We start from the raw sequence: 23,955 nt of genomic DNA on the forward strand, positions 1-23,955 counted from the left end.
TGCGCTGGGGAGCAAAGCTGCGCAGGGAGGATGCGCTCGGGACCCGGATGCCGGGATAAGGAAGTTGGCGTCAAAGAAGACTGAGCCGAGTGAGGGCTCACCTGAAGGCTGATTACCCGACGCCTGGTGGCAGGAAGGAAGCTATCCGAGTGGTCCAGGCGAGACACGACGTACAGCGAGAGACAAGCATGGCAGAACCGCCAAAAACTGAGAGCAGACTGCGAGAGCCCACGGGAAGCCAGAGAAGCTTGCCGGTGTTGGCGAGGACCGGGACCCTCGCAGGCCAAGTCAGAAGGTACGCAGAGGGGCACCACAAAGGCACTAGGAAACCCTAGAGGCTGTGGTGGGAAGGAAGTGCAGAACCATCTTCCTGGTCCCAGTTGGACCAAACAGAGAAACAAAACATACTGGGTGACAGAGCACCCTAAAGAGACCAGAGGAGAGATAATGGCCTGGTTCCCGAATCTTTAGAGGTTTGGAGAGTTATATATGCAAGACAATACCTGGCAGGATAGTGAACCAAGCCTGAGAAAGAGACATTATAAACCCGAGAAAGGGGATGCCTGATTAGATGGTGAACCGGAGGACGGAGCCATCCTTCTGGAGTTAGGGCGAAACCTGTTATATCGTTTTTCTTTTGAAGTGTAATGGACGGAAATAGTGTTGGGACATAGAACAGTGGACTATTAACTTTTGACAGACATTCTGACATCATCCTTAGTTTTGTTTGAGGCAGGGAAACTCCTCTTAGTTATAGGGACAGGTAGGGTGCTTTCTTATTTTATGTTAAATAAAAGTCTATACCAATAAGCATGCCACCTTTGTGTCCCGTGTCTACTTCTGCACCCTTACAGAACACAATGTAGGTACTCGACTATCAAAAGGAGCAACCATCCACATCGACACATCCCAGGACTCTCAGAATATATCAGACATTGCTGAAACATTTCTTTTCTAAAAGTGGTCAGGATTGATTCAGAGGGCCAAAGTTATAGGCCTTCTAACATGGCACCTTAAACAAGGACTCAATATCGTTGACTTTCTTATATTCGTACTAGGCACCAAAAAAGCCATAAAGAAAATAAAAACATGATTGAAAATGGTAAAAGAAAGATAAGCACAATTGTTTTTTGATGCCTAGGCTCTCTTGCTTGGGTTGCCTGATTAATGTATAGTCTGGTTGCCCTGTCTCACTTTGGTTTTATAGGAGGCTCTTTCTGGTGTATGCTATGGTTGAGCACTGGGGCTAAGCATAACTAATTTGAGTCCCGGTTTATCATGAAAGACTTTTGTCTGCCTCCTAATTAAATGGAAAAACAAAATGTGTCTTTTGTCTGTCTCCTAATGAATTGGACACATATATGTTTTTGGATGCTGCTGCTTCACTCAATGTCTTGCAAATACGAATGTTTGTTTTGTGTATTTTATTTGTGATTTATATAGCGCCTTATCCCAAGGGACTGTACACATGCCAATTTACAGTATAATAATTATGGGTACATGAAAATCAATTCATCAGAATAAAAAGGAATGATAGACATTACAATACCAAAAAACAAAACAAAACATGGTACATAATTTAGGATTGAAGAAGATAGCTCTTTAAGGAGGAGCGGAATAGAGGATAAGACACAATAGATCAAAGAGAAAGAGGAAGAGCATTCCAGTGAAGCGGAGCAAGAAAGGAAGAATGCGTGAATGAGCACAAGGAGGACGGGGAATAGACAGTTATCCTTGGTGATTTATGAATGTATCTTTGTTTATACGTTTTCCTGGCTTCTGCACCTTGCAAAACACTTGTAATATGTCCTTTCCCAACACTATTTTGTTCTGATGTATTTAATTTGCAAGCTTTTCAATTAAATTCATACAGGATTATAATGTTCTTTTTTCAATATAATTCTATGATAATGTGGTTGATGATGCTTCCATTAATTAATTGTGCTCATTAATTGTGTCATAAATTGTTGACTTGGAATTATAAAGTGAAACTTGCTAAACATGAACAACTCATACGAAGCTTACTCTACAAATGGCTACAGCTAATGTTCGTTCTGTGTACTGATGTCAGATATAATGTGCAAAATGTATGCATATGATGTAATTAAAATGGAAAATATATATATATTTTTTTTAAAACGCATTTATTTGGAATGCAAGGATGAAATTCAGAAGTGCAGCTAGCAGGCAAGACAATATATTATGGGATTGAAAAGTAGTGTGGGAGCCCCTCTACTGAGAATGAACATTGGGCAAATACCGGGTCACTATAAGGGTGAAGTATAAATCAGTCCAAAACGGTGAATGACAATCTGCTAAGAACCATGTTTACTTTAGATCCTAAATGAAATCAGTTATCACTGTCTCAATAAATATAAGCTAGGTGCACACAAGAAGCGGGGTACATGGATTTATTCTGGTCCAATCCTCAACAATTTGCTTTAGTAGACCAAAGCAGAAGCTCTGACTCTGAGCAATGTCACACTGCATGGTTTTCTCCATTGAATGCATATGTTACAACCAAAAATAAATGTACAAAATGTTCCACAATCCTGTATGAGACGTTAGAATTCTAGATTGCAAAAACACCATTTTTAAAACACTTTGGTAAAGTACAGGTAGTGATAAAAACCTACAAAAAAGAACCAATTTTTAAGGAGCAAAAATGTCTACTGCACAACGCATTGTCTGGCGTTTGGACATGCCGGCAGGCTATTCTACAATAATACATTATGTATTTCATTTAATTGTTTGCTTAATATTTAAAATTGTGGAAACAAGTATTTTCATTCTTTACAGTCCACCTACCTGCTTGAAAAAGCTATTGACGGACAAGCTTGTCGGCTTGTTGCTTAGCGCAGATAAACAATCCTCGTAGGTGCTACTCCTCTCAGAAAGTCTTCTTCCTTGTGCCAGCATAGATCTCCTGTCCCCTGAGTTTCCTTTCCCTGGGAAGGAAAAGTAATCCTAGCATTAGAATCTTCAGTGGATGTGTTTGGGCTCATTTAATTTAATTTAATTTATTTATTGGGTATTTATAATACGCATATACAGTAAATGGCGTTTCAAGGCACCACAAGACAAAAGGAGGGGGCGGGAGGAGGTGAGAAGAATAACAAAAAATGGTCCTACTAGACGTAGTGTCATTCGGATCATGCAAGTGCAGTAACTAGAAGTGCAGGGGAGTGGGGTTCACATGCTAAATGCGAGGACGAGGCTTGGCCGGTCTCAGGAGGGGTGCAGCCCAGCCAGGCTAGTGCATGGGGGAGGGAGCCTGGTAGGGCACGTGCAGGACTGCAGGGTGGGGGTCAGGGGAGACAGAGAAGTTGGGGTAGACCAGGCAAAGAGGTCCTGGTGCCCTGTATGACTCAGATGGAAGCAGGCAGCCAGTCAAAATCAAAGTGCGCAAGAGGGGGAAATTAGCAGAGGAGGGGGAGAGGGAAGGAAGAGGAGAAACGGAAAGTCTTGAGAAGTTTCTGGAACTTAAGGAGATCCGGCTCAAGCCTAAGAGGGGCAGGGAGACCATTCCATAGGGAGGCTCCTGTGGAAGAGAGAGATCTGCCCCCCACACTCTGCTTGGTAAAGCGTCTGGTCTGCAGGTAATTGGAGCTAGAAGACCGAAGGGCTCTAGCAGGGAGGTATTTACAGAGAGAGAGAGAGAGTTGGATGTAGCGGGTCCCAGGCCCCAGAAACCCTTGTGGATGATGCAGAGGGACCTGAACTTGATCTTCACAGCAACCGGGAGCCAGTGGAGAGATTTCAGGGCTGGAGAGATGCGGTCCTGGGCTTGAGGCCAGGGATACCTCTCGCAGTCATATTCTAGATTAGTTGAAGGGGGCGAAGGGAGGATTATTGCAGATTGAGGAAGAGGCTTTTGCAGCAGTCCAGCCTAAAGAGAACCAGAGCTCTAGAGACATTGGGCCTCATTACACGGTTGGCGGTGAGCCATGGCGCTATTAGCGCCATGGTTCATGCCGGTAAAATACCGGCACCGACTTGGTGGAAAGGGGAATTACCGCCCCATTCCAAGGTTGGCGGGGCGGTAATTCCCCCTTCCACCATTGCCCTTCCCCATTCTCATTTTTACCCCATAGGGCATAATGGGAATGGGGAAGGCGCTAATTACGGTACCGCAAATTGCGGTACCGTAATTAGCTCCCTGGGTCCCTTTGCGGGTTGGTTTTTAACGCCTGCAAAAAGCAGGTGTTAATTACCCCAACCCGCAAAGGGACCTCGTAGTAAGGCGGTAAGGATTTACCGTACCGGTAAAATACCGGTACCAGTAAACCCTTCCCGCCTACCGTGTAATGAGGCCCATTGAGTTTCTGGGGGAAGGTGAGGAAAGGGAGAATGCCTCCGAGGAGGTGCAGCTGAAAGTGGACCTTCTTGGCAAGGTCTGCAATGTGAGAAGAGAAGGAGAGAGAGGAGTCGAAGATGAAACCAAGGTTTTTTGCCTCACAGGAGGGTGAGGGGAGGGGACCCATGGAGGGCACCCAGAGTGTAGGAGGGAACGATGGAGCTGGGGTCCCAATGAGAAGGATCTCAGTTTTACTGGCATTAAGGCAGAGATCATTAGCAGTGCGTCATACCTGAGTAGAAGTCATACAGTCAGGAATGAGAGAGGAAGAAGAGGAGGTAGCAGAGGGAAGCTTGAAGGAGAGCTGTGTGTCATCCGCATAGCACTGGAATTGAGGAGAGAAGGCATTGATCAAATGGGCCGGATGGACTAGGTAGATGTTTGAAAAGCCACGGCGAGAGGAAAGATCCCCGAGGGATGCCGCAGGTGGAGAGTGTGATGGGGAGAGAAAAGGGCCCAGTTGAACCTGGGATGGTCGGTCAGAGAGGAAGGAGGGCAACCAGTCCAGTGCCAGGTCTGTGATACCAAGGGTATCATTGAGCCAATGTATAAGGGTGGTATGATTGACTGAGCCAAAGGCAGCAGAAAGATCAAGAAGGATGAGAACGGAAGGAGAGTTGGAATCGAGATTTGAGAGCAAGTCTTCAAAGGTGTTCAGTAGAGCAGTTTCCGTGCCTCTGGTTGCTCTGACGCCAAACTGGTGGTTGTGGAGACAACCAATAGATTCAGTGTGGTGGATCAGCTGGGAGATGACCAGCTTCTCCAGAAGTTTGCCCAAGAATGGGTTAATGGCTTCATGTGGATCCTCATGGTAAGGATATCAAGGGTGTTGGAGATGGAGAGGTGAAGGTTAGCAAGGGCTGTGTCAGAATGGGAGTCAGTGACCGGAGTGGGAGGGGGAGTGAAAGTGGTGGCAAAGGCAGCAACTGGCACTCGCTTCATCGGTCGAATGTCAGAGAAGGAGACTGGCAGTGCGGGCAGAGGCTTCGCCGGGGGCCCAGACGATCCAGGTGAGAGAACAGAAGAGCATGGTCAGACTAGGAGAGAGGAGTAGTGAGAGGGTTGGAGATGAGGATGTCTGCTGGGATGAGAGCATCCAAGGTGTGTCCGGCTGAGTGCCTCGAACTGGAGGGAAGAATGGTAAGGAAAAGAGTGTCACAGAGGCTGCAGAAGAGTCCAGAGGGCGCATCAGGAGAGTCAAGGTGAATATTGAAGTCTCTGAGGAAGAGAATCTTGGTGGTGGAGATCAGGAGAGAAGAGGTGGGCTCAGACCACTCTGAAAGGAAGCAGGAGACCTGACCATGGGTCCTGTGGATGGTGGCAAGAGTCAGCGCAAGATTGTGGCAAGATTTTAAACCTGAATGCTAAGGGTAGTGGTGTTACACTGTCAAAAGCAGAACTCGAAAGAGACTTGAGGGGGGTGAACATCTCACTGGTACATGAAGAAGCACAATATGGACACAAATATTAAGCACAGTCAATATATTTATAAAGGGCACATATACTTTATTAATTCTTAAGAATTCTAAATTGTAACTCACTGAAAAATAAGTTATTCAGTCCAAAAAACATCCATAGTGGACAAACAATTTCAAATGTGCTACTCTTTAAAAAGGTTTGGAACATCTGAGAAAGTTGAACATTTGGGCCATGCAAGACCGGGTGAATGGGATGTCATGAATGGTTACTTGATGAAGCAAAGACAAGGATGAAAAAGATAAGGATGCACTTTTCTCGGAGAGGAGATTCAATACCCAGCATACAATTCCATCCAATGAATTTAGGAAACTGATCAAACACTGAAATATATTGAAAACAGATTCAGATATAGGGCACCTAATTGGTAAATACCACTGTGACAAAGTGTTCCGAGTTGTTTTTGAGGTTGAATTTGGGGTGACCCAAGGGGGCAGCTGCCGCCAACCATTGCATGGTGCTGGGCCCGACGTTGGCATAGGGAGGACTCCCGGGTCTACCTTTCCTCCACCTTGAGCTGGCAGGGACATGTCACAAGCGCAGAGTAGTCTGAATGGCCCCTTTAAGAGATTAAGGTTGAGGGTAGAGTTGCAGAGAAATGCAGGAGCAGTAGCCATGGAGACACCCACCCTACAGCACAGGGATTGGGGAGAGACATACTCTAGAGGTTGGGCAGAGAGATACCCTAGGAATCGGAGAGAAATATACTCCAGGATTCTAGGCGTGTTTGGTAAACAAAACTTTACTTTGACATTGAAACATCAAGAACTGATCTTAGACTATTTTACGTACAAGGATTTCCTGATTTGAATATTGGAGCATAATTCACTTTGAACCTGGGGAAGGGAATCCCCCAAGCTATTGAGAGGTTATAAAGAAACTGTGAATATTTTTGATGTTATCCCTACCCTTGATTTTGGAATGAGATACCTGAGAGGTTAAGGGAGAGAAATACATTAGAGGTAGGTGGGGAGATACCCCAGAGATTGCGGAGAAAAATGCACCTGAGTTTGGGGAAGAGATACAATAGGGATTAGGAGGAGAGGTACTGGAGAGGCTGGAGAGAAGAGAAAGTGAGAGAGGGATGCCAGAGTCTAGGGAAAGAGAGACCCCAAATAACAGGAGAAGAGAAGCTCCAGAGGCAAGGCTGGGGCCCAAAATGGGAGAGCACCAGGAGAAGGAGGAGTCGAAAGATAGGGGGTGGGGCGAAATGGGGAATGATACACAGAGAGAGCTAGTAAGGCACCTGAAGGAAGGAGGTAGGTAGCCGGGGAAGGTGAGCAATAAGGCCGAAAGAGGCGAGGTGGACCTGAAGGTGTAATAGATCATTACAGTTAAGAAGGGTAAGGTCAGGGTAGAAACCCAGACAGACAGAGAAACAGAATAATGGTCTCACCAATATGTCTTCTATCTGGAGGACCAGTGGGGGCAGGAGAAGGAACAAGCATAGCATGTGGCATCAATGAGATGCCAGGATTTACTAGGTGCAAGGAGATAGCAGTAATAGAAAAGAAAAGCAGGCCGGGAAGGAAGATAGGCATGAGAATCAGAGGAAGGTAGCCAGACATAACGGTTAGGGAGTGGCCAGAGTGCACCAGAATCAGAGGCAGGTCGCACCCAAGTCAAACTAATAAACACAGTACAGAAGCAGGCAAAGCTGCCTTGGGCGACCTTAGTTCTCCTAACAATGGTCACTCCAATTGGGAGAGGAGAAAGGAGCGGCCCCTGATCCTCTCTCATCTGGAGTCATCAAGGCAGCGGATGGAATAAATAGGACTGGTGAGAAAGAGTTTTGTAACCACCTCAGACAGTGGGAAGACAACCATCCCCTGTATATTGTCAGGCAGAGGAACCAGAACATTTAGTCTGATGCGTTCTGAAGATAGTTCATTATTATTTCCTATTTCCAGCTCAGGGGAACCATCAAAATATGTGTTGCCTGTTTTTCCAAGTAAACAAAGTCCCTACATTGGTCCTAGGTTCAACCCTTTGCTTTTATTAGTTATAAATAAAGCCCCTTTAAAATTTTACCTACGTCTATACGGTGGTCAGTGATAATGTAGAATGCAATAATGTAGAAAGTCAAAATGTCAAATTTTTTCTACATTTTCTAGAATTTTTTCGAAATAAATAAATAAATATATATATAATTAAAATGTGTTGAGTATGAGGGGTGAGAGGGGTGGCCGGGGGGTGTTGGGTGAGGAGGGTTAGGGGGTGACCCCCCTAGTAAATGATACTCTTCTTGTTTATTTATTGATAGTGCTAATTGACATTTTATTTCGACTTTTTTTTCTAAAAATTGACTCTTTTCATTATATGTATAGGTTTTCAACATTATTGTTTTCTACATTTTTTTTCTACATTTTTGTAAGTCGACATTTTTTTTTTCTACATTATGACTATAAACCCGTCTATACATCTAATGCATCCCCCTCGGCTATGTGACACTACAGATATCATCCAGAAGACCACTTACACTACGATACACATTTGTTTACAGCAATTTCGACAATATTCCAGATAAAACCCAGAGATGGCTAACAATTCAACCTAACAGCTTCCCCCCCTGTAATGACTGTTCTGTTTTTCTCATTTATGGATAACTAATGTATTTGGAGAGACCTGGTGGGGGGACCTGCAAAGCTGGGTGACTGCTGAAACTGTGGTCTGGTATCGAGTTACACATCAGGGTCTTAGAGAGGCAAGCAAAGATGTTACATCTTGAATGCATTAACGCAAAGGATGTTTGCACTGCTAGATAAAGCGCCCGCGGAGACTAGCCAGCCTGAACTGTTGCAGTCATATTGGAATGTAAGACTTGTGGGCAATGTAATTTAGTACACTCAAAAACAATGAAGCTGGTTTGATATTCCTTCTAGAGTTTAATAACTCACCATGTGAGCAATACTATGCCTGGCTTCTATAAATGTGTGGCTACCACGGATTTCAAAGTTTTTGGTACATATGTTGGACTTGCCAGTAGCAAGCTATTCCTGTCTGTTGGTTTAGTGAATATTCTAGTAAACAGACAATTCTCCCTATGGTACATTTCCATATCCAAAAAGTGAATTGTAGTGTTGCTCTGTTCAATAGTGAATTTTATCCGAGGGTGCATCCCGTTCATCATGTCAAAAAAGTCCATTCTCCGGTCCCGTCCATATCCCAAATACATCATCCATGTATCTGACGAAGAAGGAAAGGTGTTGCATCCATTAATTTGAGCTTAGAACTTGTTGCGTTTCAAGGTAGAGCATAAAGGATATGTTCACAGCCAAATTCCCTATATTGTGGTTCAAAAACAAAAGAATTAATGGAGAACAATGTTGAAGGAATAGTATTCATTTTTTGTTTATGAACCACACTATAGGGAATTTGAACATATCATGGTTTTGTGTTGAATCCCAGGAACTCTCATTTGTATAAATATGTTATGTTAATGGTTGTTTGGTGCAGATACACCCGAACAACAATACATTTCGGTGTAATTTTATAAAGCCATGTCTGCTCAAAAGATTTCTCTGTTTGTCAAAGCTTTTTTTTCTCCTATGATTACATATGTAGATTGAATACCACATGGTGAGTTATTAAATAAGAAACTCTAGAAGGAATATCACGTAAGAGGAAGGCTGTCCTCATAGGGTGCAATAGGGTTAGCTGTTGGCGACAACAGGTTAGTGGAATCTAAGTTGTATTAAGTCTCCCGGGCCAGAAGATTATACCCCCTGTACAAGAAATGTTATTGAAATATTGAAGTTAGCAATTGTGTTTAAATTAAACTAAGGCAATCATTATTGACACTGTAGTGCCTCTCTACCATGTCATGTTTTCAATGAAGCTGGTTGGACATCAAGGCTATTGTTATAGGCTTGGGGCGGGGGGGGTAAGGGAGGGTTTGTACATGGGCAGGGTTCGAGAGTTCTGTGTACTTATGTCGTATATGATGTGCAAAATGTATGCATATGATGTAATGAAAATGGAAATACAATTTAAATAAGAAATGTATTTGGAACGCAAGGATGACATTCACAAGTGCAGATAGCAGGCAAGACAATATATTATGGGAATGAAAAGGAGTGTGGGAACCCCTCTACTAAGAACAAACATGGGTCAAATACTGTGTTCTATGGAATTTCTTCCACTTAGCAGGGTCTACAACCATGTTTTAGCTCACTGCACCCTTCAGAGAGGAGAAATAACCATTTGTGTATCAGTCTTTATCCCACCCACATGGGCATTCCAGCAAGGAAATGCTAGGCAATTCTCCTCTGAACAAAATTACCATCAGCAACCCAGACACATGTTTCGGCCTTGTTGGGCCTCCTTAGTAAGGTCAAGCTGAGCCTCTCTAAGACACAGTGAGCAAGGGGTCCACATCTGGATTACCCTTGGTTATTTATGGTGAAACCCCAAGTTTTGCAAAAATTGAAAAGGAGGAGGAGGGGAAGTGCAGGACAGGGAGGAAGCAGTAATGCTCAGGCGAGAGGGAGGAGAAGGGTACATTAAGTGCAAGTGAACAGGTTTCACAGTTCACAATGCTGGAAAGAAGAAACAGCATTGGAGCTGGTGCACAATTTTGGAAGGCCTCACCCTATGGTGCAGGGGGCAACATCAAGTATGCAGGTACAGCAGGTAAAGTGCAACAATGGAAAGCCTCACTCTATGGTGCCGGGGATACATCAAATTATGCAGGAACAAAAGGTAAAATGCAACAATTAGGATGAGTGCACAATTTGGGAAAGCCTCACCACATGGGTAAGGGATCCACATCAAATAGGCAATTTTTACAAATAGGTAAAAAGCAACAGTAGGACAAGGATATGAACAGTGAACGAATTTGGGGGGGGGGAGAAATCGCGAAACTACTGTGTCTTATCATTTGTTTGCTGTTGAAAATAATAAACATACGTTTTAAAAAAAATGACCACCTTGTGTCTGTCTCTCATTGTTTACTCAACACAGCAGCCAGTCTGGAAATGCTTTATTACTGTGATATGGCACTTAACTGACATCAAGGGTAAAGCAAACATGAGTGTTCTTACAAAGCCATACCGACTTACATTGCTACAACCAGTCCAGACTTGTTTTCTTACATTGGCATTGAATTATGATACTGGTATTAATGGTAGAGCCAACATGATGAGTGGCCACATTGGTCTACATAACAGCATATAGTCTAATCATTGTTTCTTACTGGGGCATAGCATTTTTTACTAGCACCAGGGATAAAGCCAACATGAGCTTTCTTACATGGCCGTACTTGCCTATATTGGTGCAGCCAGTCTGGACATGTTTTCTTACTGGGGCATAATGTTTTCTATTGGCATCAAGGGTAATGCCAGAATGAAGAGTGCTTTTATATTGTCATGCTGGTCTACATTGGTGAATCTAGTGTGGACATGTTTTCTCACTGTGGCATGGCATGTCTTACTGACATCAAGGGAAAAGCCAACTTTATGTGTGTTTTTATGTGGCCATACTGGTCTACATTGGTGAAGCCAGTCTGGGCATGTTTAATATTAGTGGCTTGGCATTTTGTACTGGCAAAGCCAACAGCATTAGTTTCTTACATGGGGCTACTGGCATATATTGGCAGAACATGTATTTTCGTACAGTATAATTACTGGCATGATGGGCAAAGCAAACATGAGTATGTTCTTGTAGGGGAATACTGGCCTACATTGGCGCAGCAAGCATCAGCATGTACGGGCACAGGCAGAATGGACATGTTATTTTATACTGGCATATAGTGTGGGCAAAATAATCATGAAAAGGTGTTGCATCTATTGGATTTGTTCATGTGTTACCCACAAAACCGATTTCAAACTCTTTGGCTTTTACCCAATTTTCACAGAACTTGTGCTGTAAAATGCACAATTTTGACACATTATGTACACGATTTTCTTGTGTGGAGAAGCTCCTCCCCCCTGCTTCCGTAGGCTCTGTCGAACATTTTAGCCTCTCAAATTAAAAAAATATCATCAGCTGCCACTGGTCCAAAATCCCTCCTGTGTACTTGTACTTTTAGGTGCTTTGTTGTAGTGCCTCACTGCTGGGATTGCGTCTTACAGTATGGTGTGAGCATGAGCTAAATAGGAGATCTATTGTCCTCTTTTTTGGGGGGCTGTGTGCAGAGAACAAAATACAAGTAACAAAAAGAGATGCCAACACACAACTACCCTCCTTTACACGCTTAGGTCTTAGATAACCACAATCAGAACATTTTTGGTATTATCATAGCCAATGTCACTAAGGGTACACAGTAAATGATTAAAAAGAATTTCATATTTGAATAATCTAAAACAATTTCATACATGAACATAAAACAATTAAAAACCTAGGAATAAGTTGGTCTAAGTCAAAGAAAAGGGAACAGAAAAAGTTGTCACAGAATCAGAAATCAGTTCTTACAGATCAATGGGAGGTTAGTACTTCAACCTGAATGATAGAGAATGCCTATCACTCATTAATTTGTTCAGACATTGCTTTTGTACCTATTAGCACATTACAAATATTTCTGAAACAGACAAGTTATACTAACCTCACATTGATCTGTCAGAACTGATTTCTGATTCTGTGACAATTTACCGGCACTGTTGTTTCCAGACCAGCATAGTTGTAAGGAGGCCCAACATCTTAAATACCTCTTTTCCAGAAGTGAAACCCAGGGGAGCAGCTCCACGCCACATGGCGGAAGTCTGCCGGTGAGGCTTCTCACTAGATGCATTTATCGGGGGTGGCAGGGAGGAAACTGTGCAAAACCATGGAAGTGTAATAGAATTGATGGAGAAATTTAAGTTTATCAATTTAAATCTACTATTAATAGCTATTTTCTTAGTTTGTGTGCAGCAATACCACCACACCTCATCAGGCATAGCAGGATCCAATGCTATCTCCCATTTCTTACGAGATGACTCTGCCCATCCCTCCCGAGTGTCCAATATTTTATTATAGAGCCTGGATACTATCCTGCCATTTTCCACTGACCTTATTACATCACCCAATACAGAGGCCATCTCTGAGTCATTAAGAAAGGTTGGAAATAAGCCTTTCAAGGATTCTCGTAACCCGAAATATAAAAACAAATCCAGGGATGTAACATTCCCTTTATCCTGCCATCCCTCTACTGTTAGAAACCACCCTTCTGGAAAGAGGTCTCCAAAACATAAAATGCCTAGCCGTGCCATACAACGCACATATCCAGGTTTGCCAGTTAGCAGTAAACCCGGAATGTGGGTAACCAGCAATTGGGTAGAGTACATAACACTCCCTCCCCCCTTCTCCTTTCCTTCAATATGAACCCACGCTCTTCAGGTCAACTCCACCATGTTCTTTGCTTTAGATGGTCTACCCATAGCCATCAGTATGACTGCTCAAAGTAGGAATGGTGCCGCAAGAGCCCTTTCTATTTCAACATGCCTCCTGTCACTCACATCACCAAACCAGTATATCAAAAACCCTGCTTGAGTGGTTTTATAATATGCCTCCATATCAGGTAGTGCCAACCCTCCCTTCTGCAATGGTGCAACGGATTTCTGCCAGGCCCTATTTTGCCGAAACAAACCGGGTCAGCATTGATTGCATCTCCCTAAAAATAAGAATTAGGTACCGCCAACGACACGTTCAGGAACACATACAGGAACATGGGCAGTAGAACCATTTTTACTTTACTCCCATAAAGATGGAGGGAAAGCCCATTCCATCTCTCCAGGTCAATTTTTGTTTGCTCCACTACCTTCCCATAATTGTATCGGAAAAGAATCTCAGGGGGAGCGAGCCACATTAATCCCCAAATACCTAGCATATTATGTATGCCACTGAAACCCAAAACCGCCAGCAAACTGCACCATAGACTCGGTAAGCGGGAAAAGCATTGATGTTGCACTATTTATTTTCAATCCTGAAAACTCCCCAAATTCAAACACATCTGTCATAACCGGCACCAAATTTTCCTGCGGATTCTTGACAAAAAGTACCATGTTGTCTGCATAGAGAGACACCACCACCTTATGATTGTACAACTGTATCCCCCTATGTACATGACTGTCACAGCAATTCAGCGAGCAGCTCGATCGCTAGGGCAAACAACAGGGGTGAGAGAGGGCACCCCTGCCTCATGCCTCTCCCCAGTGAAATGGCTGGAGTGAGGTGGCCATTCACCCTGATTTAAGCTTTGGAAGAAGCATAAAAGCAATGATACTATGGATATAAACCCCCTTCCCCATCCCCTGCAGGACCATGAAGAGGAAGGGCCATTTCACAGAGTCAAACGCCTTCTCAGCATCCAGCACTGGCGAAACCAGAGTCAGCTGGACACACTGCAGGGAGTAGACCAAACATACGTCGCAACCCATAAGATGTAGAGCATCCCGGAATAAATCCAGACTGGTCCACTTTGACACATATGTTCATCAGAGGAGCTAACAGTGTAGTCAGCAGTTTTGCTAATATTTTATAATCCAGATGATAAGTGAGATTGGGTGGTAGGAAGAGCACACATCGGCTGCTTTCCCAGGTTTCAATAACACACTGACCACCGCTTCCCTCATAGTAGTCGATACTTGCCCCTCCTGTAAACACCCTTGATATACCACTAAAAGATGTGGCGCCATCCCAGCCGGGGGCCTTCCCAGACGCCAAAGCGTTAATCACCTGGAGAATGTCCTGCTTTACAATCGGGTGGCACAACCATTCCCACTCCTCGTCTCCCCACCAATAGAGTGCCACCCGATCAAGAAATGCATCCAACTCAGATTGTGAGGCATATGTCTGTGATGAATAAAGGCAGAGTAGAATGCACCAAATGATTGAATAATCTCCCAATTTGCATAACGCAGATCCCCACGTTTATCTCTTATGGAGGTGATATGTGTTCTAGGGGTGGTAACTTTGGCCACCCTTGCGAGTAGTCTACCAGGGTATTGACCTTCCCTGTATTGCCTAACAACTGCTTTCCCCCATAGGAACTTCACCTCTCCCTGTGCCAGAGGCCTACACCAGTACTTATCTAACAATGTTTTGCTTAGCAGGACTAGTGATGAAGTGTGCTTCCACCTCCAGCTGCTGGATATGTGCCCCACTGTCTGCCAATTCCCTACGTAGAGGAGGGAATTTGGTGCTACTCCTTCGCAAGAGAGAAGCCTTCTGGATTTGGTCCATGGACACAATTTACATGGGGCTTAATGTAGACCAGGAGCTACACCATTTTCTTTATTTTCTTTGCCTTGATATGTATGTTCAGCTGCAAATGATCGTGAACTAGATTTAGTGCTTCATAACAGTTACTTAGTGAATGTTCTATAACTGTTTGAATATGTGTAGGTTTTCTGGCAGCTTTTCCTAATTTGAAGTTTGACTTTTTCAAGTGGAATATAAGGTAATATTCCTATATTGTGAATTGACTCGAGTGCATGAGCAACATATATTATTTGTATATGACCGCCTCCTTATGCTAATCTGCGTAACCTGTATATTGTTTTTTACCTCTTTGCCTGCAACACGCGATAATATGAAATGTCAGGAGCTTCAGAACGGGTTTTGTCCTGGGTCCACTAATTCAAATCTAACAAGGGGCACTTGCCCTGTATTGTTGCATATTAGTCTTTACACGTGTACATTTCAGTAACCACTTTCTGGTTTCACTAAAATGAGAGAAAATAAGTGGCTCAATATATTTAAAAGGGGACTACTTTACATACTTTCTTTTTTGAATAATCAGCACTAACATTCTTCGATTCACGTATCAGTAAGATAACTGCATCACCCCATTTCAAGATGGTGTGCGAGACAATTATACTGTAGAACACAAGCACGTGATGTAAGCGTCACGTGGATTGTTTTCTTTAACTTCCGGGTTAGATTTGACAACGTTGACAACACTGTCGAACGGCAATCGCACCGTGGATACATGCTGATTCAAGCGCACCGTTTTCAAAACAAAGGTAAGAAGCACTTTTCGGTCTCATCTTGCAGCCTCACCAATAGTAGCATACACACGAAACCTGGCATCTTATTTTGTAGCTCTCGAATTTCGGGATACTTACACATGCATATTGTCTCCGTCTAATGACACCATTGAAACCATTCAGGAACCACACCGATATCAAACAGCCTGAATTCTTTATATTTCTAAACACGAGCGGGCTGATCATGTAAGTTTAAATCTTTTTGAATGTGTTTTAATAGTGATTGCCCCACAAAACCTGTCCTGAAGACCACAATTCAAATTTGCAAACTTTCCTTATTTTTGCATTTTTTTCTTTATTCCATTAGGTACTATTGTGCAATTTACAACACCACAAACAGACAAAAGAAAGTGAATTAGCTCATTTTTTGGAACTCATTTTCCACTAAAACCCCTGAGGAACCGCCAGACAGCAGGCGGGGACACACGTGTCGGGAGTAGGTTGGTTTTATGAACCGGATTAGGTTGGATTTATGAAACTGCAATGATCTATATTTTGGTGGAAACACGGTGGATTGAATGAATTTATAATTCAATTGAATATTTTCTTTGGAATAAAACAAAGGCTAAGAAAAAGCATTATTTTGTTCTTTTCAATATTAAATTGGTTTCTAAACTTTGGCTGACTGTGTAAATAGTGCTTTTTTCAAGTCGAGCGCGGACCACATTAAGGTCTAATCAACCACTTTTCAATTCCCTACGTATCAGTTTCAGTATCCCTGATTCTCACAATATACATTTCCCCCTCACCACACACTTAAAAGTCTCCCGTACTGGCCACCAGGGGGCGTACGGATGAGCAACTTCCCCGTGTGAGCTCCGTCCTCACGGCTCCGTAATGTGACTTGAGCCCCCACATTACGCTCCCCCCTGAAAGCACAGTAGAGGAACGAGCATCTGAAGACCCCTCCACCACTCCACAAGAAAACCCGATGAAAATCGGTCAATGAAATCAGGAGAAAACCTCGAACGAAGTTTCCCATCGGTGAAGAAAAAGCGAGATCATGGAGAAACACAAAGCCTCCACAGCTTGACGCGGAAGCTCGGAGGACGAAATCTCCCGCGCCTGTGGTGTCCTGAAGGGGTGTGTGGCGACCCACTCTCCCCCCCACACACCCTCCTGGACCTCTGAACCCGCTGCGAGCCTGCTGCGGAGCGGAGGAGCCGACAGCGACCACCCGGAAGCCCCCTGCGTGAGTGCCTCTCCCCTCCGAGTTCCGCCGGAGTTCACAAAAGGCCCTTTCAACATATGAGGTGTGTCACGAGTCCCCGGCCGTGCGGCATTCGCGGCATTTAATAACAATCAGGGCGGCGCGACGCATAAGCCCCGGCACCCGCGATCGGGTAGGTGGAGGCTGCATGCGGCGTGCGCAGCCGCGGTGTGCGTGTTGCAGCACACGCCGCCCGCCGGAGCAATGCAGTGAGGAGCAGAGCCACGGGACATAAAAAAATCCAGGCTCCGGACACGCGACACCCCCACCCACCCTGGCAAAGGCAAGACATAGGGGCACAAACCTATTGCATAGCCTGGGGCCCGCTCACCCAAACGTGCAGGAGATCCCCACACGGAGCTTCCCCAATGAGCCCATCAACGCAGCCCAGATCAGGAGACTGGCCCTACGCCCAGCGCACGAAGCCCGCTACACGGGAGGAGAGTGGGATCCCACTTCCAAAGACCCCAAAGACCCTCTCCTAGCAGGGTCTGAGAATGTGCTGCTGTAGTGCCGAGGCACAACGTGGGATATCCCACACGAGCATACGCCCAGAAGGCGCAAGGCCACCCTGGAACTCCCACAGACATTCTGGAGCGCCGTAGCACACCCAAACCCAGCAACCTAACAGTACTGACCGGTCGTGGTAACACAGGGCAACGGTCCTGCAAACTAAACCATAATTGCCATAGGCCAGAAAACAGCATACCATACACAGATAATGGACAGGTCTGTGACCCTGCGGGTCCCTCCCCCCGTGAAGCACCCTCAGGTGGACCCCCCCCCAGAGGACAAGCCCTATGCAAACACAGATTGCCCATAGAACTTTCACATCATCCCACCATCCCCGCAACGGGACGCACACGGACCCACTGACTCGGGTCTATTTCGCTACCACAGGACCACACTGCCGCATAGAGGGTAGGGCCCCCAAGCCAGGGGCGTGTGCCTCCTCTGACCCAAGAACTATCTTATGAATGCAAAGAGCAGGCTAGCCAGATACGCCTACGCCCCATCTCCCCCAGCCCTCGAATATAAAGCCATAATGTCAACGGATACTGCGGAAATGGGGGCAGCTGCCACCAAGAGTAATATCGCCGCACTGCTAAGCGAAATAAAGAACATGGGAGCCAATCTGGGTGGCAAGATCGATAAGATCACTCAGAGAATGGACAACATCGAAGAGAGACTGGAAGGTGTGGAGAATAACCAGGCCTCGATTGATGCCCTTGAAACCCAAATGGACCTGAGGATACGAAACATCAAAAAAAGGGAGGAAGAGATATGCCTGAAAATGGACGATTTAGAAAACAGGGAAAGAAGGAACAATTTACGATTTTTCGGAACACCGGAGCACGAGGGAGAAACCGAGGACAACCTCAAACGCACGATACATGACATCATTAAAATCTTGACGGCAGATGAGGACATCGATGAGCCTAAAACTGAACGGATATACAGAGCGGGCGGACCATCTGGCAGCCCGAGATCGGTTCTTGCTAGATTCCACCGATACGAAGATAGAACCAGGATCCTGGGGAAGGCCAGTTCCGGCAGACCCCTCACAATGGGAGGAGCTCAGATAACTATATTCCAGGATCTATCCTCGCTCACCCTGGCACTAAGGCGCCTCTGCAGTCCCTTGACGAAATGGCTCAAAGAGCAGGGCACGCGATATAGGTGGGGATATCCTTTCTCCCTCACCTTTGAGCACGGAAGCAGGAAAATACTCCTACGGTCCGAAGAGGAGATTAGAGACTGCATTGCGGACATTCTCAGAACAGGTCCTAGAGAGGGGGAACGAGGTGAAACCGAGCAGAATGGAATGCGATGGGAGCTCCAGGGCCCCAGGAGAAAAAGAGTGAAGGGATCAAGAAAATATAGGCGCGGCAATAATACGCCTGAAAGCGGAAAATGAAGATTTATTTCACGGAGCAACTGGCCAAAATTGACAACTGATGAACCTGATACAGGCATTCTTCAAGGAAAGAGTGTCATGAATGCCTCCAGCACCGGTCCAACTGGACGAAGAGCCCGCACCCTGAAGCAAGGGGGGGGGGAACGAACTGCTGAAGAAGGGGCTGAAAAATGCACATATCGTTACACTTTTGTTTTTTATTGTTATTGTTGAGATATATGATGTTGGAGGGCAGGGGGGGATGGGAAAGGGGCTCAAATTTATGATAAGATAGTAAATTTGACAGGGACCATGAGGCAACGGTCCCCACCGGTGGTTTGATATTGGACTGAACACTTTTACCAAGTCCGAGTCGGACGCCGTCAAGCAACGTTGTAAGCCCTTATTGACGCTTCGAGAAACCAAGTAGAAAATGCAGAGGGCAAGAGGTATCATGTTAGATGCCTCAAAGGGGAGGGTTGGAGAAAACACTAAAGGTTGAGACGGCCACTAGTCCTTACCTGATTACTTTAACTACCTTTGCATCTAATGACGAAACACGGGACCTGAAGAATGTATCCAGAAAAGACACATATGACTGAAAATCACGAAATGATGAGCGGCAGGCTAGGCACAATAAAAATTGGCCCATTAAACGTCAAGGGACTAAACTCCCCCCACTAAGAGGTCGCTGGTGTCTAGAAAATTCAAAAGGGCAAAGCTGGACATACTCTTTGTGCAAGAAACCAGATATACCAGGGGAGAAGAAAGGAAGGTCCTCTACGCCAAGATAGGCGCCGACAACTGGAGCTCTGCTACACTCAAGAAAGCCGGAGTTGTCATCCTGAGCAACAAACAACTACGCTTTGAAATAATGAAAACCTGGTCAGACATAAGTGGCCTGGCACTCGGACTGGTCGGCAAAATTCAAGGCACTATAATCACACTTGCATCAGTGTACGCCCCCAACTCAGGACAGTCCAGGTTCTTACAACACATTGTCCCTAAAGTCATGCTTGAAGCGGAAGGCGAAGTGATCATGGAGGCGACCTCAATATGCGGATGGATCCAGCCCTGGACAGACAAGCGGGAAACCCAACAGCCTCCATCCCACCAGACGCCGGTCGCACACAAGCAATAGAAATGTTGGATACCTACAAACTTAAAGACACATGGCGTCATATGAACCCTCAGCAAGCAGGCTTCACATTCTACTCAGCGCCTCACGCCACATATACCAGAATCGACTACATCTACCTCAGTCCAGATCTCATTACGGCAATATCAACATCTGAGATATCACCTATAACATGGTCGCACCACGATATGGTTACAGTCACTCTCAATCGTCAGGTGCTCCCATACAGAAGCTCGAAATGGCGCTGTAATGAAACGCTATGGAAAGACCCGATATTCCGAGAACAGCTCAAGAATGACATTGACCAGTATTTTGAGCTAAACAACACAGGCGAAGTTCCGGTGAACACAGTATGGGAGGCAGGGAAAGCCACATGGAGAGGGATTGTCATCAAGGAAGAAGCGGCAAAGAAAAGAGAACGACAACTTGTAGAAAACAAACTCAGAAAGGACATAACCCAATTAGACTACCTCACCCAGTCCGCCGGCCTCGACAGAGCCCAAAAAATAAATGAAGCCAACAACAAGAGAGAGGAATTGCGCCAGTTGGAAGCAGATCAAATCATCCGCAAGCTTCAATACTTGAAACAAAAGCAATATGAGAAAGGGGATAATGCAGACTCCCTCCTTGCCGCTAGACTCCGCCGGCAGCGTAAAGAAAGATGGGTGTCAGCCATGGACCGTGAACCCGATTCCATCGATGACCACCCCCCGAGCATCCCAGAAGCCTTCCCCTGCTTCTATGAAAAGCTCTACACCTCGGACTCCACATCACACGAGCAAGCAATCACAGAATACATGAGCAAGATACCCCTCCCGAGTCTGCCCCTGGACGTAGCCCAGACCATTGACGCCCCCATAACTGGAGAAGAGATAGCGGAAGCAATTAAGAGACTCCCAGCAGGGAAGGGCCCCGGAAATGATGGCTACACGGCGGCTTCTATAAAACCTTAATTGACTCCCTCCTTCCCTTCATGGCCGAGCTCTTCAATAACATCCTCCAAACTGGGACCGCCCCTGAATCCTTCTCTGAAGCATTAATTACGGTCATCCCCAAAGAAGGTAAAGACCCCAAAATGTGCGCATCCTATCGCCCTATTTCCCTACTGAACACAGATGCCAAAATCTATGCGAGGGTCCTCACCGCAAGGCTAGAACTGCACATGCCAGCTATAATTCACAGCGATCAGGTGGGATTAATTCTCGGCAGACAAGGAGCAGACTCCACCCGCAAGACGCTCCATCTAATACACGAAGCCAGGAAAATGTCCACCACACCAGTACTGTTCTCAATCGACGCCGAGAAAGCGTTTGACAGAGTCGAATGGCACTTCCTAGAGGCCACGCTGAAGAAAATAGGACTAGGCCCCACTCCAAGATGAGGAATCAAAGCTGTCTACACCACGCCACCAGCATCCGTCGTGGTGAACTCCCAGTACTCACGCTGGTTCCACTTGACCAGGGGTACAAGACTGGGATGCCCCCTTTTTGCCATACTATTTGCGTTATCATTGGAACCACTGGCACAGTCTATCAGAATGAGTGAAGGTGTTGAGGAACTACGCGTGTGTGGTCACGAATACAAGCTGGCCCTGTACGCGGATGACATCCTACTCCATGTGCAGAACCCAATGACATCGGTCGCCCAGGCGATCAAGCTTATAGAAGAATACGGGGCACTAGCGGGCTTTAACATTAACAAAACCAAATCCATCCTTTTTCTGCTGCACGAACCATCGTCAGAACAGCAAATGGAATTGGAACGACTTGGGCTCATCATCAGCGGGTCGACACTGAGGCACCTAGGCATCAACCTGACCAGAGACGTTACCGACTTGTACAAAGCCAACTTCCCCCAACTTCTCGCAGATTTAAAAGCAGATCTCACAAAGTGGCAACCTCTTACAATTTCATTGATGGGGCGACTGAACGCTGTGAAAATGGTCAGTCTTCCACGATTCCTGTACCCTTTCCAGGTACTCCCAGTAACAGTCCCAGAGTACTTCTTCAAACAAGTGAAAATGGCTATAGCTAGATTTCTATGGGCGGGGAAGAAACCCAGAATACCATACGCAACCCTAATACTACCCAAGAACCGAGGAGGAGTGGGCCTCCCCGACATTGAACGATACTACCAGGCGGCCCAATTACGAATCCTCATCCCCCACCTCAGGGACAGAAAGGATCTCCAATGGGTTCAACTGGACAATGACAACCTAACCCCGGCGACCGTCGCAGAATGGATATGGGACTCCCGGCCACAGCTCACAAGTAGATTGCTCAACCACCCAATTTTAGGGACGATTTGGAATATATGGAAAGAAGGAAAGGGAATGGTGGGCATAACCACATGGCCCTCCCCCCTGAGCCACCTCTGGGCCCCGGGAGTCAGAGAAGAGATCCCAGAACATCCAAGATATCAATCGTGGTTCGAAGCAGGACTTGAAAGAGTGGACCAGCTATGAAGGAATGACAAATTCATATCAGTCGCAGAACTAGAAGAAGCCCTCCAGATATATCACATAGAGACTTTCCTATATCTGCGCTTGAAAGGCGTCATGTCCAAGAAAGAATGGAAAGATGAGACGCGCAGAGAGCTAACGCCCTTCGAAACAGTCTTAGACACGATCACCACAAGCAAAGGGCTAATAGCACGTATGTATAGCGCCCTAATCGGTACTGATCAAGCCTCTTGCCCTCATCTAAAAATCAAATGGGAAAAAGACTTTGGCATGGAATTAGACCAATCCACATGGGACAAGATCTGCAGCACACCATCACGGATATCAATCGCATCACAATACAAGATACACGCAACAAAACTACTCCATCGATGGCAGTAGGACCCACTTAGCCTGTCGAAAATGTATCAAAACAATAGCCCGCAATGCTGGAGACGATGTGGAATGGAAGCAGATTACTGGCACATGTGGTGGGGCTGTCCCAAAGCCCGCATACACTGGACTGAAGTTTTGGGATGGATCAAACAGATCGATGGCATCGAGAGGAAACCAGCCCCCTTCCTGGTGTTGTTTGGCCTAGAAGAAGAGGAGGAGGAGGAGGAGGAACTCACTAGGGTCAAAGGATTGGTGTCAACGTGGCTGTTAGCAGAGAGAGCGTGCCTGGTCACCCAATGGAAGTCCACCCATCTCCCAGTCAAAAAAGAATGGCTCAATGTTGCCAGAAACATCCACACAATGGAGAAAATTACAGCAGCCCTCCATGACAAAGCAGCGAGACACGAAGAAATGTGGTGCGAGTTTGTTAATCAATATATAGCGAATGAATAAACAAACGAGCTGAAAACCAAAACTGGAGAACATAACTTCATTGACCAAGAACAAAAAGAGCCACGGACACGTTGTAAAGGAACCTAGCCTGCCATGAAACCTAAGAACAACTGTGTTGCAAGAAATCAAAGTTCCACTTAACGTTCTACACGAACAATTTGATTGCCGCCAAGAAGGTAGAACTTGAAAAGCTGTTGGAGAAATGGAGGGGTGAGGGAGGGAGTTCAACACTCAAACCAGAAAGGGAAGGGAAGAACAATAATGGACTACTGTAATGCGTTTACCCAATCGATGTGCCAAATTGATGTACCAATGTGAATTAACAGTGCATGTAACTGTGTGCACTTCCCATGTGATATAAAACGAATAAACTTAAATAAAATAAAAAAATAAAAAAGTCTCTCATAACGCTGAATACGAGATGACCGCTCCAATATTGTCAGTGAAGAAGTTATCCATGGCTTCAGTTGTCCCCTCTGTGAACACCATGTCAGACAAACCTTCACTTTTGAACCTCCAGGTTGGCCTTGCGGTCATGCGCAACTCTGAAACTAGCACCACCGGCACATGTTCCGACATTGCACGTGCCAAAATATCGACCTCCTCTACCCAACCCGTGATTG

At 45.5% G+C, this 23,955-nt stretch overlaps 1 protein-coding gene across 2 annotated transcripts in view; it reads right to left on the reverse strand.

The window, feature by feature from the left end:
• DOCK8 (dedicator of cytokinesis 8) overlaps positions 1 to 23,955 on the reverse strand; it is a 1,170,453-nt gene that overhangs the window by 708,365 nt on the left and 438,133 nt on the right. For both annotated transcript variants that reach the window (XM_069625758.1, XM_069625759.1), the window contains one exon: positions 2,809 to 2,948. In XM_069625758.1, coding sequence (XP_069481859.1) covers positions 2,809 to 2,948 — 140 coding nt within the window. The remainder of the gene's footprint in view (positions 1 to 2,808; positions 2,949 to 23,955) is intronic.

Source organism: Ambystoma mexicanum, chromosome 6p (genome assembly GCF_040938575.1).
Source record: "Ambystoma mexicanum isolate Mex_15411 chromosome 6p, UKY_AmexF1_1, whole genome shotgun sequence".
NCBI classification, from domain to species: domain Eukaryota; kingdom Metazoa; phylum Chordata; class Amphibia; order Caudata; family Ambystomatidae; genus Ambystoma; species Ambystoma mexicanum.